This window comes from Loxodonta africana, chromosome 2 (genome assembly GCF_030014295.1).
Source record: "Loxodonta africana isolate mLoxAfr1 chromosome 2, mLoxAfr1.hap2, whole genome shotgun sequence".
NCBI lineage: Eukaryota > Metazoa > Chordata > Mammalia > Proboscidea > Elephantidae > Loxodonta > Loxodonta africana.
Window position 1 is genome coordinate 200,503,892 of NC_087343.1, and position 17,870 is coordinate 200,521,761.

The following is a 17,870-nucleotide window of genomic DNA, read 5'->3' on the forward strand; positions in this document are numbered from 1 at the left end:
CCCTGACCAGGTTTCAGCAGAGCTTCCAAACTAACATGGACTAGGAAGAAAGTCCTGACAAACTACTTCTGAAAATCAGCAATGAAAACCCTATGAGTCACATTGGTCTGATCTGCAATTGATCATGGAGGTGGCGCAGGACTAGGCAGTGTTTCGTCCCGGGGTGCATGGGGTCACCAGGAGTCAGGAGCTGACTTGACAGCAGCTAACAACAATGACTACTGAGGTTGAGCACCTTTTCATACATTTATGAATCATTCAGATTTTGTTAAGAGCCTGATAAGGTCCCTTGCCCATTTTTCTACTGGGTTTTTTGTCTTTTATCATTATCATTGTGATTACCGATTTATAGGACTTCTTCATGTATTCCAGATATTTCCTTTATCAGATATGTGCATTATGAAATTTTTTTCCAGTGGCTTAATAGTGCCATTAATTAACAAAAGTTTTTAATGTTAATATGGTACAATTTATCAGTCTTTTCCATTATGGCTAATACTTCTTGTTTCTTGTTTAAAAAATCTCTTACTCGAAGAACATGGAGGTAATTTCTATATTATCTCCCATAAATTTTATGATTTCACCTATCATATTTAGATCTAAAATCCATTTGGAGATTTGGATATTTCATTGACCCAACACCATTATTAAAAAGACTGTCTCTCTACTCTGAAGTGCCACTTTTGTAGTAAATCAAGTGTCCATATAGTGTAGTTAAAATCTCCAAAAATTTAAAACTTGTCAGTGTTTTCAAATTTGTATTTTAAAAACTGGGAGAAAAAGATACCCAGAAACTCAGCTGCAGTCTCCTTCTGGCCTTGGGGCTGCTGGCCCCAGCCCCTTCCAATCTTTCCCGTCTGCCTAGGGGGTGTAGTTTCCTGGAGGAAATGGCAGAGGCCCTGGTGGTTTTCTGGAGCCAGGTCACTCACACTTACCTAGACCCTCCCCATGAAGAGCAACTGAAAAGAAGCCAAGGCCCCCCGCCCTGTCACTCCACCCTGGCCTGGACCAAGACTGCCTGAGGGCCCCTCTCAGTCCAATGGCTGCCCTAGCCTCTCCTCCCTGTGCCTTGCAGGGGCGATGCTCACCTTGCATGCCTGACGGCCCAAAGTCCTGTCGGGTGAGGAAGATGGCATGATCGTGGTATTCGTCGTGGCCGGTGTCCGGCTTCTGCTGGAGGTAGGCCCAGCGGCAGACATTCTCCAGGCTCTGAGAGGGGTTTCCAATCTCAATGAGGCTCATGGACTGCAGAGGGGCGGAGAGAGGTGAAAGAGGGGGGCTGTTGGAGGCTGAGCAGGCCACAGTGCTGACAGGCTCCATCCACTGGGGCCTGCTCCAGGCTGCACAACACCACTTGCCCAGTTGCTGTCAGAGCCTGCCTCCCACTTGGCTCCATTCTTGTGGAAGAATGGAAGGAAAAGTTCCTCGGTCACGCATATCTACTTGAGTTTGCTTTCAAAATCAGATGAGACCTGGAAACAAAGCTCTGAGGTCATCTAAGGAATCAAATGCTCCATTTACCCCACCCTACTTTCAGGGTTCCACTCAGGGCTCTATAAAAAAAAAAAAATTAAAAAAAATTTTTTTTTTTATCCTATTAGGCACCTACTCTGTGCAGGTCCTGGGACAAGAGATAAATGCAATGCAGACACCACCCATAAAGCTCACAGGTCTGGGAGAGCCCGGGACAGGGGAGATGATAATCCCAAAATGGCGTGTGAGCCCAGAGATGGGAGCAACAACTTATGTGTTTCCGTCGTTTGAAGATATTTACAGAAAATAACACAATGGATGAAAAACTGCAGCAAATATGGCAAAAGAGATATAAAGAACAGGGGTTCATGGGAACCCCAGGGAAAGGCACTGGCTTAAAGATGAAAGATGGTGGCTAGTCTCCAGGGGACGCTAGCCTGTCCCATACCAGTGGGAGAAGAGCTCTGGCCAAGTCTTTAAGGAGGAGTCAAGAGTCCCACCAGGAAAACAGTTTAGCAGTTTCTCCAAAGGTTAAACACTGAACTACCATAAAAAAACCGTTGCCATTGAGTCAAGTCCAACTCACTTCGACCCTATAGGACAGAGTAGAACTGCCCCATAGGGTTTCCAAGAAGCGTCTGGTGGATTTGAACTGCCAACCACTACACCACCAGGGCTCCCCAGCAATTCCACTGCTAGGTATGTACCAAAATGAATTCAAACAGAAACACAAATTTGGACACCAACGTTCATTGCAGCACTTCTCACATATAGTTAAAACGTGGAAACAGTCTAAACGTCCATCATCAGATGAATGGATAAACAAAATGTAGTACATACATACTATGGACTACTACTCAGACATAAAGAGAAATGAAATCCTGGTACATGCTACAACAGAGGTGAACCTCGAAGACAGCATGCTGAGTGAAATAAGTCAGTCCCGAGAGAACAAATACTATATGATCCCACTTACATAAAATATCTGGAATAAACAAATCTATAGAGACGAAAGTTTATCAGTGGTTACCAGGACTGGGAGGAAGGGCAAAACTGAGAGTCACTGCATAGGGGACAGTGAGTTTCTGTTAATAGTGGTGGAATAATTTGGAATCAGATAGTGGTGATGGATGCATGATACGCTGAATGTCATCAAAGCCACTGAATTGTACACGTAAAAACTGTTGAATTAGCAATTTTTTTTGTTATAAATATATATTTTACCACAATAAAACAAACAACAACAATAAAGAAGACTCTCTCCAGAAAGACATACCCCAGTATCAGGACCAGAGGGCAAGAGTAAGGCCATCCGGCAGGGGACAGAGCCGAATGCAGTGGCCTGGCTCAAAGAGGGTAAGAATTCTCACCTTCCTCAGGGGGTAGGCTTGTGGGAAGTGCCGTAGGGTGTTGCAAATCTAAATGCCAAAAGGGACGAGGCAGGTGATATAAATCAGTGAGTCAGGTTGGTTGTAAAAAGAGTAAGAATCTCTCATTTTCCCAATTTTGAAGAGGCAAGGGTACAGAGAAATATTTCCTTATTTTGATTAAAAAAAAAAAAAAAAGGCGGCAATAAGGAGTAGTGAGGACTGTAGTAAACTGGGGACCCCAGGTACAGGTAAAGAGGGAACTTCCTCTCATCACCAGCCTACTGCAAGATAGAGGATGGGGGATGCCAGGTTGGATTTCTCAGGCCAAGCTTTAAATCTAAATTTTAAAAATAAGTCTACCTAATAGTAAATGCGGGCTCAAATTAAAAAAAAGAAATTATGAGGCCAAATTCATTCCCTGGGTCACCACACCAAAGGCTAGCCCTCAGGTGGACCGCCCTTCTTCCACTTCTTTCCAGACTGGATCCAACAATGGACAATCACCTCACTCATCCCAGATGCTGGGCTTCTATTGGTTCCTCCCAAGTTCCCGGGTGCTCTCTTGGCAGTCAAAGTGATCTTGTTGCTGCGGCAGGATAATTTATTGAAATACTGTGTTTTTTTCTTGCTTTGTTTTTCCTTCACTGATTCCAAGAAGGCAGGCTGCCATTTGAGTTCTCCAGCCCAAAGGGGGTTTGGGTTGTAGGGTCCAGGTCAGAACTTGTCTAGGATTCCTAGACTTTTGGGTTCTGAGGAGACTCCACTAGGTCCCCCTGAAGGGCTTAGAAGTGCACAGGCAGAGGCAGAAGGGCTTCACAAGAGAGAGGGGAGCCCTGGGAAGGCAAGATCTCAGAACACAGTGACCATGTGCTGGACCCTGAGAGCCAGGGTCCCAGACATGGGACACCCCACGAAGTCAAGGAGGAAGACTCTGTCAATGTTTATGGGCACATCCAGGGACTCAATCGATCACCAGTTACAAGATGTGGGAGTTGCTTGCACTTCCTATTTCTCTGTCAATCTCCAAACATCTTCAAGGTTCTGGTCTCTCTCACATGGGCAGAAAGGAAACAAGAGTCCTTGTTTCTGCTGAGTCTGGAGCATTCGAGAGTGTTTGGAGTTCCCAGGGACCATCTTATTTCCAGGTCACCAGTCTGTTGACCTCACATAGAACCAGTGACAGGTCCAGGGCCTTAAGTGCATTTTAGAAAGAAATCTCCTGGTCCAAGGGGTATGATGGATTACCTTAAATGGCTTTTTGGCCCTGGGTTTGTGGAAAAAACAACTTGGGAGGGAATTTCCTAAGTTGATTGACACTTCCTAGGTAAGCTGTAAACAACTTCATGGTTTGTTACTTTTGACCAGCCTGGCCCAGTAACTGACAAAGCTTGACTTGAACTTGATTGACATTTCTTGGGTAATCAAGGATTACTTGGGCTGAGATCCATCTAAAAGGATTGGCTGGGCTCTGATCTGGCTAGGGAGGGCCTACCTTGAAATTGACAAGAAATAGCTTATATTTAGAGCCTCCTGGTTGACAAGAGCCTGGAGAGGAGTGTGTCCTTTGCTTGGGACATTGGGCCCAGAGCTGAGAACCTCCCTGACGCCGTAAAATGTTGTACGTGGATAAAGAGCTGTAACATGCTTAGAGCTGAGTCAGCACCAGAATCAGCAGAGACCACCAGCAGGCCCAGAGGTGGGAGACACCCTGGCTGAGCTGAGAGCTATAACACTTGGCAGCAAGAGGCCCAGGGGCAGCAGCAAGGGGCCCTACCCCACAGGTTGCAGCAGTAATCCCAGCCAGGAGCTGTAACACTCGGTGGCAAGAGGCCCAGAGGCAGTAGGCTGAACTGGCCCACAGGATCAGCCAAGGCCCTAAGGGGAGGGGGGGTAGCCTGCACAGCAGGAAGTGCCCACTGGGAAGAAATGATTGACAGCTCAGCCAGGAGCAGAGCTATCCCAAGGCTGCTGGTTGAGAGCTGGACCAGTCAATGATGGGATCAGAGCAGAGAGGAGTGGCAGAGAGAGAGAGTGAAAGCACAATAGCAGTAGCCGTGACACACCCACTGATACCTGAAGAGGTGATGTGAATTTGGCACTTGAACCGTGGCACCACTGCTAACACCTGAGCTGTGGCATGCTCTCCCATTGATGTAAGAGTGAACATTGGTTTTCGGGAAGGGTATATGAGTCTGTGCTGGGAACCTCCTGAACTTTGCCTTTTGCATTTCTTCATTTATCATTCTTCGTTTATATCCTTCTCTGTTACATTAAACTTATTATTGCAGATATGTTTCTGTGGGTTTTGTAGACATTGCGACTAATTATTGAGCTCAGTAGAGAGAGAGTCCCATGGGGGAAGAGGCTGGTGTCAGAAGTAAATGAGGAAGTCGGAAAGTGGAGGTATACTTGACCTCTACCCGATAGGAACCAGCTTGGTGCTGATTTTGATTCTTATAGTCAGTTAGTCCTGAAGTTATAGTACAGGTTATCTTTGTAGTTAGTGAGGAGGGAGGGTGGTTGGGAAGGGGACAATGTGGTGTCTGCGATTAATGGGGGTATGTCTGGTGCAGTGTCAGGACCATGAGCGTTGCAGAGGAGGTGAGAAGAAGAGGCGTCAGGGCTGAGAGTGTCAGGGATGTAGGTGATCGGTGGCAATGGGGACTATGGAGGGGGGTGGGTGTGGCAGGACCCCAAGCTTATAGGGAAAGTGTGGGTCCTGCAATGCTTGGGACACATTCGTGGGGGCTGTCCTTTTTTGACCAGCTTGCTTACTAAGAGCTCAGTATTTTTGCTCTTGGGGTGCCACCCTTGTGAGAGAGATCAGTCCAGATGTTCTGCCCCATCCCAGCCAGTTGCCAGCCTGAGAACCAAGTCAGGCCAATGGAACAGTTTCCAACAAAACGGACACCAGCTGAAGCAGATTCATCTGGAGGCAGAAGAGACCCCCCCATTAGTTCCTACCTCCTGCCACCCACACCTCTTCCCCACACCTACTCCTCCCACTTCATGAGAACTGCCCCACAGCCTTCCATGAGTTCCACATACATCTAAGGACTTCTCACGGACACGGATGTCCAGGTGAAGACATCACAGGAGTGGCTGGGGGTAGGGCTGGGGACAAGGAGGGAGGCTGGGCTGGAGTCTAAGGCCTGGATGTGGACAGGGAAAGGGCTGAGCAGACATCCAGCGCTCAAAGGAGTCCCAATTTCCACAGGTCGAGTTGCAGGGAAACCACTTGTGGAGCCCAGGCCCAGGCATCTTCCCAGGGCCTGACTGGGACCTCCCTGCTGCTGTCCAGAGGGAGGGACACTGTCTTGACCCCACTGGCGGCTTCCCACAGGGGTCGCTCAGACTCCAGTGGGACCACCCACGGACTCCTGGCCTCCTCCTGCTCCACTGGGTCCCAAGTGGCCCAAGCTGGCTGAGCTGAGGAGAGGTCGGCTCTTCAGATGGGCCCCACGTTCTGCAGGGCACCCAGACCCCACCAAATATCATAGCACATGAGTTGGGGCTTTTCTCATAATGGAGAGAAGACTCACATCATTTCTTATGTCCATATTTCCTTCAGAAGAGAAGACACATGAGATAGGCTGACAGAGTCGCCTGTTTCAATTAAAAAAGATTTGTATACCCAGCCCATTTTGATTATTTGCATTCCTCCCACCCCAAAGGCAGCTGTCTCTGGGATTCCTGCTCATTGCTGTATCTGTTTTGCTGGAGTGTTTAGGAAACTCTTTTTCTCTACAACTCCACCTGTTCCCAGCTGTGCTGGGGTGGGGGTCATGAGTGAGCCCCTTGAAACATGTTGTTCCTGAGGGAGGAGCACCCCTGGAGCCAGCAAGGGGGTGGGTGCAGAGCCAGCCACAGACCTCACAGGGCAGCTGACCCATCCTCTCCCAGAGTGGAGCTGCTGGTGCCAGCTTTCCAGAACGAACTCCAGTGGTGCACTGTACTGGTACTGGCTTTAACAGTGGACAACAATTTCCTCACCCTAGGGCTGGGCCCATTTCTTAAGTGGTTGAGGACCTCTGAGCCCTGGAGACCAGATTCCTCACAGTAATAACAGCTCCCAGAATTCCCAGCCCCCAGAAAGGGGACCCGATAAGGGACAGTCACCAGAATGCCTGCAATCTGGGGCTGTGGGTACAGTCTTTGAGCCCAGCCCAGGGCATGGGAAGAGTCCTGTGTGGGCTGGCACATCCCCACCCACAGGTCAGCCCTGGTAGTGGGTGGGTTTTCCTCAGGGGCTGACCCTCTGGGGGCCCAGGACTGGCAACCCGGACCGCAGGGTGGACTCAGCCAATACTCCATGGCTCTGCTGTTCAAGACTCCCGTCTGGATGTGGCCTCTCTAGCTGTAGACATGAACTCATGACGTGACTCCATTGCCTGAGTGTCTCGGGCCCTGGGCCCAGGCTGGCCCCTGATGGTCCTTCTGCACTTGACTCGCCCAGCAGGCTTGTCTACTCCCAGGTGTACAGGAATCCTCCCTGGTATCCTGGACCATCATGCATGTTGACGTATGCCCAGTTGAGGCTCTTCTCAACATGGCTGGCTCCCAGAGCAGCAGTAGGCCTGGGGGTCAAGTATTTAAGCTCTCTTTCAGATGAGAGCAGTTGCAGACCTGTCTGGCCCCACGGCCCTGGCTGGAGGGAGGCTAAGGACTTCTTCCAGGAGATGTGGCTTCAGCCCCAACAAAACGGGCCTGATGATTTGATCGTGGGCTACAGACAGCAGGTCCAAAGGCCTTAAGGAGGCAAGGACTTAGCAACCTTGGGGTCAGGAGGGCCACTTTTCTGGACTTTCCCCACAGGGCTGTCAGGAGTCTGAAGCCAGGGTAAGGACAAGGGAACACTGAGGGCCCCAGAACCTCAGGCCCAACCTGCAGTGGCCTGGGTTGACCCCACTTGGGCCAACAGGGAACAGCTGGAGATTATGGGGGCTGTGGGCCCTGTGTGGGTACAACAGCAAGAAAGAGGTGGGCAAGCGGACTGTGTCTAGCTCCGAGCTCCCCCACATACCCTACCCTGGTCTCGGTGACCCCTGCTGTGAGCTTCCCTGTCTCCGTCTCCATCACCATGATGTGGTCACCTGGCTGTACAGGACACCCAGTGTTTAGCCATCTGTCACAAGCTCCTTGAGGGCAGGATCTACGTTGTACCCTTCTCTGTGTTCCAGGCTGACTGGCCGGGGGGCTGGCCCAGCACTTGTGCTCAGCCACACCTATTCATTCATTCTCTTATTTATTTTATATATTTTTATATATTTTTCCATAAAATTTATTATTTCTACTTATCGATATATTTCTGTTGAGCAGTCCCAGTCTTAGCTCTTGCTGCAGAGAATTCAGCAGCCAACGAGACCAGTGGTGTCCCTGCCTGCATGAAACCCACATTAATCATTGAGGGAATGAATGAATGCATGAATGAATGAACACACTCTCAGGAGCCAGGCTGCACCAGGGAGGGACACATAAGGCCCCAGGGCCTGCCAGAGGCAGGGGGTCTGCTGTGGGAATGTCCCAGGAGTCCCAGGGAGATGACTGGACAGGGCTGCCCAGCAGGAGCCGGCCCCAGGAATCAGCACATGTTGGTCTGGGGGCTTTCCACAGATCATCCAACTTAAACTTCACAGAAGCCCGAAGATATAGGACCCTGTCTTCCAGATGAGGAACTGCACAATGGCAAGGACTCAGCAATTTCAACCTACCTGAGAGGAAAGACCTAGCAGTCTGCTCCTGTAAAGATTACAGCTTAAGAAACCCTATGGGGCAGTTCTACTTTGTCATATAGGGTCACTATGAATTGGAATAGACTCAATGGCACAAGACAACATAACAAACATCTTCCAGATGAGGAACTGTGTCTTGGAGAAGTGAACGAACTCTCCCAAAGTCCCACTGCTAGAAAAGGGTGGAGGTGGAAGCCACACAGCGGTCCTTCAGATTCCCCAGATCCCTTGGCCCACTCATCCTGAATGTGAGGAAAGGGACAGGAGTGGTGGGAGCCCTGAGGTGGCCACCAGATGGCGCTGTCTTCTCAAGAACGTGGCACCTGGGGCCTGGGAAGACTGGAGGGATGCTCACAATACCAAGTCTGGGCAGAAGCTCGGAGCCAGGGCACCTGGTACCATGCAGACCCGGACACAGCCTCTGGGGCCCCACTCTATACAAATCAATTAAAATGTGTGCAAAAAGTTTTGTTCCAAACGTTGCTCTCTGACATTGTTTACTCCCAAATAAACAGAATTGTTTATGCTCTTTCCTCCTCAGTTAAGGAGACAGGAACACGGAGGGCAGCCTGTTGGCCAGTTTCCAAAGGAACCACACCGACAACCTGATGGCCTTGCCCAATCACGGCCAACAGGCTTCCGAACCTGCTGTTCACCAGGGCAGGTGGCAGGTAGGGGCTCACCTGGACAGCAAGAGGGACCTAGAGTTGGAGATCTGACCCAAACTTCTCATCAGCTCTGTGACCTTGGACAAGTCAACTCACTGCCTTTAGCTCAAGTGTCCCTACCTGCAAAATGGGCACAGCAGTGCTGAGCTGGGAGAGTAGGGGTTTCTGTCCATGACAGTCCAGGAAGGGAGACAGGGCAGGCTGGGCATACAGTCAGCGCCCCGCCAACACCTGCCCTCCTTGCCACCGTTGTGAGGACCTGATAAAGATGAAAGGTGGGACTCCAGTCCTTGGGGGACCTGGCCCACCTTGCTCCAGGGGATCTGGCTTCAGCCCCAACCAAAGCCTTTGAAACTGCCCCAGCTGAAGATGGAACTTCCTCCTCAGAATCTCCCTCCCAAATGCACACAGAACACAACAGCATGCTCAAAGCCCAGGCCTGTGAAAGGGAATGGCCATCTGGGCTCAGGTGAGTGGAAGGCAGTTTCTTAACCTGGCACTATACATGTTTGAGGCTGGATAATTCTTTGTTGTGGGAGCTGTCCTGTGCATTATAGGATGTTTAGCAGCATCCTGGATCTCTACCCACCAGATGCCAATGGCAACCCCACCCCGAGTTCAGACAACCAAAATTATCTCCAGATATTGCCAAATGTCCTCTGCAGGCAAATCCCCCCTTCTTCCCCTCTGTGGTCCCCCTGTACTGAAAACCACTGGCTCAGTGAAATGTCCACAGGTGAGTGGGGGACAAGGAAAATGAAGCTTGAACCCTGAGCCTGCGTGAACAACAGTGTGGCCTCGGCACGTCCCTCACCCTCTCAGAGCTAGTGTCCTCAGTATCCCAAAAGCCAAAAAAAAAAACAAAAAACCAAACCCATTGCCATCGAGTAGATTCTGATCCATAGCAACCCTACAAGACAGAGTAGAACTGCCCAGTAGGGTTTCCAAGGAGCAGCTGATAGACTGAAGCTGCTGACCATGTGGTTAGTAGCCATGGTTAGCCATAGCTCTTAACCATGCACCACCAGGGCTCCTCACTATCCCAGAGGGATGATAATAGTAACTGCTCGGTATGAGGGTAAAGCGAGTAAATCCATGTCAAGTGAGCACAGGGTGCCAGCTGTCAAGGAAGCACTCCCTATCAAGGACACCTTGCATTCATACCCTTGTCATTGCTGCCATTGCTTGTGCTGGGGATTTACAGGCCTCCTCCAATGGGGGAAACTAAGGCTCAGCCAAGTCTGGTAACCTGCTTATGGTCCACAATAAGTATCAGCAGGACCAGAATGAGCAGGACCAGGAATCACTCCCCACAGTCCACACTCCCTGAACACATATTCTACCACATTCCCCCTGGCCGGGGCAGCACGGGGCACCACCAAGGCTGGGGGCGGGGGTTGTCTCCCACCAGCACCGATGTGTGAGGCAGTACAAATCTCATTATGACAGACATCGCAGAACTGCTACATGAGTATGGGCCAGAAGTAGCTTTGAGTGGCCCTTGTGGTGACCCTGTGTACAACAGAATGAAACACTGCCCTGTCCTGCACCATCTTCACTATTGTTGGCGTGCTTGAATTCATTACTGCAGCCACTGTGTGTTTTGAGTGACTTCCAACCCAAGGGGCTCATCTTCTAGCACTATATCAGACAATATCCTGTTGTGATCTGTGCAGTTTTCATCGGCTAACTTTCAGAAGTAGATTTCCAGGCCTCTCTTTCAAAAAAATAAAAATTATATATATATATATATATATATTTTCTCTTTCCAGTCTCTTAGTCTGTAAGCTCTGCTAAAACATTTCCACCATGGGTGACCCTGCTGGTATTTAAAAATACTGCTGGCACAGCTTCCAGCATCACAGCAACATGCAAGCCACCACAGCAGGGCACACTGACAGGCAGGCAGGTGGGGGAGGGCCAGAACGCGCTCCTTGTTCCTGTACCCGAGATGCCCCTATCCTGAGGGCATTCCATTTCCAGCCAGCCTGTCTAGAGAAAGTCAAGCACAGGCATTCTCAGCACAAATCTTCCCTGGCTCACCCAAGATAGGGGGCAGGGAGGACCCAGTGGAGTAGGCATCCCAAGGCCAGCATCCAGCTCGAGGGCTTTCTTGTTCTTCTCTGGACCAGGATGGGTCTGGGTCAGAGTGGGCCCTAAGGATGGCTGGAGACTGGCCATCTGCCTTCCTCCATCAGGCTGAGGGTTGGGACCCAGATGCACAGGCAGCCAGGGAGCTGGCCCTGGGTGGGATGTAGGGCCACTTGGCCCCCGAGCTCGCTGTCCCAGGTTTGTCTGCCAGGGCCCTTAGTGCCCCTTCCGTGGACCCTCCTTCCCTGGGCTGCCCACTGGGCTGAGCTGCTTGAAATCCCCCAATGCTGCCTGGCCTTGCCTCAGCTGCTTCTCACACAGGGAGGCTGGCAAACATGCAGAGTGAGTAGGCAGTGGCCCGGGATACAGCAGGAGGACCGCAGTGCTGGTCTGGGCCCTGGACACTGGACTGTGGCCTTTGCCCCAGTTCCCTTCTTCTCTACCCTTCCACTAAGAGGCTCACAGTCAGGATTTCTCACACCTGTCACCTGGAGCACTGAAAAATCCCAGCAAGCACCCCAAGACTTTGCCTTGCCTTGGCCCTCCCTGGTACAATGCTGCCCACCCTTCCCTGATTACCCCCAAATCTCTGCTTTCCATTGCTTTCTCATCATCTTAGGAAATATTTAGAATGAGAACAGTTCAGAAGCTTTGGTACCTTCTCAAAAGATCAATTGAAAAGCCAGTTGCTATGCAACCCTCAAGAGCTGCCGATGTTCCTCTCTCTGGCTGAGGGCATATTGTATAAAATAATCTCTTTTCTTCTGCTTTTTTTTTTTTTAAAGAAATGGATAAAAATATTGTTTCAGGAAAAACTTGAGATAACTCAGAGGCTTCTCATAAGCTGGAAGACAAACAACATGTCACTCATACAAGTGCTACCAATTTTATCCCTGGTGGAGCCTGGGAACAGGCATTGGGGGTAGAGGTCCTGGTCTATTTCTGTCACCACGGATAATAGGATTCGGATACCTGGGCAGCTTCCTGCTCTGAGTCTGGGTCACAGCCTCACAGCCCTCAGAGTCCACCATCTGTCCCTGGGAGGGCACAGGGCTTAGCCCTCCCCATGCTCAACCTCTTAACCTCTGCCTTGGCTTTGTCATGCTTAAATTCTTCCAGAGATGGGTTCCTCACTCCCTGGTAGGAAACCTGTGGTTCCTTGGAGAGTGGTTCATCAGAATTCGCCCTCACTCCGAGCCAAACTCTAGCCCCAGCTCCCCATCTAGAAGACCTGGCTTTGCTTTTCCAGAGCCTTGAACAAGCTGAGCTCAATCCCTCTGCCAGCAATGACATATTTAATTTACTATATATTAAACTTACATCTATCATGTATTTATTTATAACATTTAATGAACATTCCATTTACATTTATCACATATTGTTGCCTAGGTGGCGCAAACCGTTAACTGTTCGACTTCTAGCTGAAAGGTTGGTGGTTCAAACCCACCTAGGGTGCCTCAGAAGACGGTCCTGGTGATCTGCTTCCAAAAGTTCACAGCTTTGAAAACCCTATGGAGCATAGTTTCACTCTGTACACATGGGGTCGCCACGAGTCAGAGCTGACTTGACAGCAACTAACAACAGCATCTGTTCATGTGTACGCAAATACAATATTATTTTAATCATTTTAGCTTTACAATATATTTGAATGAAGCCCCTTTTTATTAGCTTGATTTTCAAAGCTTTCTCAGCTATTCTTGACTATTTTTGCCTCTAGAGGAAGCTTAGAATCATTTAGTTAAATTTCCAATTATTAATCTGGGAAAGGAGTCCCTGGCATGGTGCAAACGGTTAATGAGCTCGGCTACTAACTGAAAAGTTGGAGGTTCGAGTTCACCCAGTTGGTCCTCAGAAGAAAGGTCAGGCAATCTACTTCCAAAAAATCAGCCACTGCAACCTTATCCAGCACAGTTCTATCTGACACATGCGTGGTTGCCATGAGTTGGCGTCAACTCTGTGGCAGCTGGTTTATCTGGGAAAAGTGGACAACTCCACTGAGAAGTACCTCAGAGAGCTCCCTGGGCACCCCATACAGAGGAACCCCTCTGGTTGTATTTCTTCTCCACCCAGAAATGATCCTGTTTACTGTCTGCCCACCTGGCGCGGAGCTAGTGCTGGACTCCTGAGAGAAGGGCGATCAGGCTCACGTGCGCCTCACACTGGCCAGGTTCCATCTCCTCCTGCCTCCCTTGACATCCCTCAGAGACCTGAAAAACCGCCTCACCTTAGAGCCACACAAAGTGATGTCTGTGACCGGTGCTCGGACACAAACTGGTACCGTCCACAACATGGTAAATACAGAAAGCAGAGACCTTGAAAGCAACTTGACAGGGGGATTTTATGTCTATGGGATTTAATAATAAAAAATTGGGGCTGGTATTTTTGTCTATCTTGGTTTTGGTCACATCTTTTCTAACAATTCATTTTTGAAGTATTTTACAAAAGCATTGGTGTGTGATGGATTGGAAATTAGAAGAACAAATAATGGAGTCTGGTCCTTTGGTACAGACACCAAGGTGCGGCGGGTGCAGGCTTGGCCGCCCTCCTTGCTGGCCACGGGCTCCAGGCATCTCCGGGACATGCATATGTCCCCACTCCATTCCTGGGAAGAGCAGGCCGCACCCCGACAGGGTCTGATTCCACTCCCCACACACTGTGGGTTTGCCAGTGGGGGCAGGGGGTAGGCAACACGGCCTGGGCAAAGCAGAATCCCTCCCCATAAGGTGGCACATGAGCACCAGGAGTCTGCACACCTGGGTGGGGGAGGAGCGTGTGGGCCACACCTTCGGGTAAGGCCATGTACCTGTAGCCTCACTGAGACGGCTTGCCCAAGGGTTCCCAAGCAAGCAGGTGGCAGAGTTCCCAGGCCCAGCAACAGGAAAGGTAGACAGTGCCAGCAGGGGAATCAGCCACCCATGACCCATCCAGAGGTGAGGTGCCAAGAGGAAGCAAGAATTCCCTTCTATGTCCTCTTTCAAATCAGGAATAAAATGTTAGACAGGACTGAGCCGTGTGGCACACCATCAGGGAACCTCTCCAGGGTGCTAGAGCTCAGTTAGACAGCATTTTTGGGACTCTCCTGTTTGAAAAATATAAACTTTTTGCATAATTAAAAATGTACATTTTTGGTTATAAAAGAATTACATCTAACATGATAAATTGAGAAAATACAAAAAAGTCCAAAGAAGTAAGTAAAATTCATTTGCCTACTGACCAGAGATAAATGCTATTAGCATTTGATGTATTCTTTCCAGTCATTTCTGTATTTGTATTTGTACACAAAATTGCGATCATACTGTAAATTTATATCTGCTTTAAAAAAAAAAAACTATGCCGTAATCATTTTCCCATGCTTAAACATGCTTTGAAGATGTGATTTAATGGCAGCCTAATATTCCACTGCAAAGATACATAATTTATTTAACTAGCCCTGTATTGTTGGAAAACATAGGTTGTTTCCAATTGTTTACATTCAAAAATAGGTTGTGACAGTTATCTTGTCCCTAAAACTTAGTTCACAGCTCCCTAACAACTGCTTTGGGATAGAGTCATAGCAATCAATGACTGGGGCAAAAATTACGAACCTTTTTAAGGACGGTGGTATAAATTATCACAATTCTTTCTAGAAATACGTACAGAATTATCCTGCACCAAGAGTGTGCCTGTGACGTTCACCCAAATCAGCAGGAGGTCCATCTTCTTAATCTTAACACAGTTGATGCCTTAAAAATGGTATGTTATTTTTTTCTTTGATTAACAGCGAATTTTGATATTTTTCCTCTCTGGCCATTTGTATTTTTGATCTGTTAACTACTTGTTTCCATTGCCAGTTTTGTTCTTCCTACTGATTTGTAAGCGGTTCATCTATTAGAATGTCTTTGTCATGCTGCAAATGTTTTTCCTGTTTATGGTTTGCCCTTTAATTTGTGTTTTTTGACAGAAGTTTTGTATTTTAAGTATTCACATACATCTGTCTTCCCCTTTACAATTCCTTTTATTGAATTTATGCTTCGAAAGTCCTTGCCAGCCAATATTTTCTCCTTGATTTTTATGGTTTAACTTGTTGAATGTTTTACAGGCTGATATTTATCATACGATACACTTAATTTACTGTATATTAAATTTATACTTATATATTTATCCATAACATTTGATAGATATTCTATGCCTATGTATTACACATTGTTAGCTATATGTGGGTGTTTTAAGAGCTATCTATTTTATTCAGTAGCTCTATCTGTACATGCTTATACAAATATTATATTATTTTAATTATTTTAGCTTTATAGTATGTTTGAAGGAATTTCCTTTTTATTTGCTTGGCTTTCAGAGGAGTCCCAGCCATTCTTGACTATTTAAGTTTCTAGAAGAACCTTAGAATAATTTTGTGAAATTTCCAATTATTAACCTTGGAAAAATCAGTGTCTCTGCTATATTCAGTCTTCCCAAAAGGAACAGCACGTATCTCTCCATTTGTTTTTTTCCTGTCATTAACAACGCACAATTTTCTTTCTACAAATCCTGTGTCGTCTTGTTCAGGCTATCCCTGGTAGTTTATATTTTCAGCTGCTATCCCAAAGGGAACTTTGCTCTCCCTGTTATCCCTATTAACAGGGCAATGGTTGGTTCACACAGGAATTACTGAGTTTTGTATATTATCTTACTTTTAGCCATATCACTAAGCTCTTTTATTAATTCTAAAAGTTTTACGATGGATTCGTTTGCGTTTTCCAGGCATATAAATATCAACAAACAATTACAATATTGTCTGCTCTTTTCTAGTACTTGTTTCATGTCATCGTCTGGAATTTCCAGAACCACAGTAACAAGGTGATGTCTCTCTTTCTCGCTTCCAATTTTACTGCCACTGGCTCAAGGGCAGCATTTCCCAAGGAGAGTTCTACAGCATGTTGGTTACGTGAGGAAAAGGGTTCTGTCAAGAAATGGGTTTGAGAAACTATGCTTACTGTATCCACCTCTTGCACATAGCTGTCCAACCAGGCATGTTTCCGTAGTGACATCTCTGAGTGTCTTGTGGTTGGGGTCCTGTTTGACTTGTTTTCACCAAACATTTCCCAAATTTACTGGATCATGGAACCGCTCTGTTTTCCTGGGTGAGCATCTATCTACATCCTAAGGAATTATTTAAACAGAACACTTTCAGGTAAATGTACTTTTTTTTCCACGCTTAAATAAAATTCTGGTGTCACGTTACTGTCTATCACTAGTTTTCTCAGATTTTTGAGGACTGGGAGATACCCTCTCAGCCCATATGGAGCCAGTTTTGCCCCTTGCTCTGCCTATACCCGCAGCATGGAGGAGCTCCTCCTCTGGGCTTGTTCTCAGTGGCCTTAGCATCTCACCCCTGCCGGGGCAAACGACTTTCCACTCTTATCTCCAGGCTCCTGTCCCTCCCTGGGTTCTAGACCCACATGCCATCCTCTTCTTGGACATCTCCACTTGGCTGACAACAGGCACCCAAAACTCAGCCTGTATCATCTTTCTGCCCTACAGCCCTCTTCTCTTCCAGTCTTCTCCATCTCAGGAGAAGGCTCCAGCATCTACCCAGCTGCCCAAGGCAGAGACAGACCATCGCTCCACATGCATCTATTTAGCACCTGTGCCCTCTCGATACAGCCTCCTGAAGCTCTCTCTCTTCTGTCCTCCTTTCTCCAGTCCTGTGGTACAGCCCACCAACGTGCCCCCTTGGGTGACAGCCACACCCTCCTGAGCCATTGCTCCCACCACCCATTCTGCACACAGAAGCCCAGGGATCTTCTTAGAAATGCAAATGATCATGTCACTCTCCTGCTTAAAACTGTCCGATGGCTCCCTCTGCCCTTGTGAAGAAGCCAAGCCGCTTTGGTGGAATTTGCAAGGCCCTTCTGATGGTTCCTCCTGGCTTTTTCAGAGTCAGCGTTTGCTGCTCATCTGCTTGCATTCTTTCCTCCAGGCAGACTCAACTACTCTGTGCTCCCCAGCACATCCTGCTGTCTCTCCCCTTCCAGACTTTGAACATGTAGCATCCTTTTGCTGGGTATGTTCCCCTTTCACTCCCTTCCTGTGGCTTACTGACACTCCTTTTTTGTTCCCAGCTGACATGTCACTTCCTCCAGTCAGCTCCTCTTGACCTCTTAGATAAGGATCTGCCTGCCCACATTTCTTCCAGCAAAGCCCCCGAGATGCTCTTGTATCGTTTACTTGCTGTATTAGTTTCATGGGGCTGCTGTAACAAAATACCACAAACCGAGCAGCTTAAAGTAATAAAACTGTATTCCCTCACAGTTCTGGATGTTAGAAGTCTGAAATCAAGACCTTGGCAAGGCCATGCTCCTGCTGAAACCTCATGGGTTAGGAGGACAGGGAGGATTCTTTCTTGCCTCTTCTAACTTCTGGTGGCTCCTGGAAATCCTTGACATTCCTTGGCTTCTAGCTGTGTTCCTCCAACCTGTCTGCATCTTCACATGTCTTTCCTGTGTGTCTCTGTGTGTCCTCTCCTATTCTTATGGGGACACATGTCATTGGATTTAGGGCTC

The 17,870-nt window shown here is 48.1% G+C and overlaps 1 protein-coding gene across 4 annotated transcripts in view; it reads right to left on the reverse strand.

Annotated features, from left to right (window-relative positions):
• The window catches only part of ADAMTS2 (ADAM metallopeptidase with thrombospondin type 1 motif 2), a 311,700-nt gene that overhangs the window by 74,288 nt on the left and 219,542 nt on the right, over positions 1 to 17,870 (reverse strand). For all 4 annotated transcript variants that reach the window (XM_064279254.1, XM_064279255.1, XM_064279256.1 and 1 more), the window contains exon 6: positions 1,089 to 1,245. In XM_064279254.1, the coding sequence (XP_064135324.1) occupies positions 1,089 to 1,245 (157 nt within the window). The remainder of the gene's footprint in view (positions 1 to 1,088; positions 1,246 to 17,870) is intronic.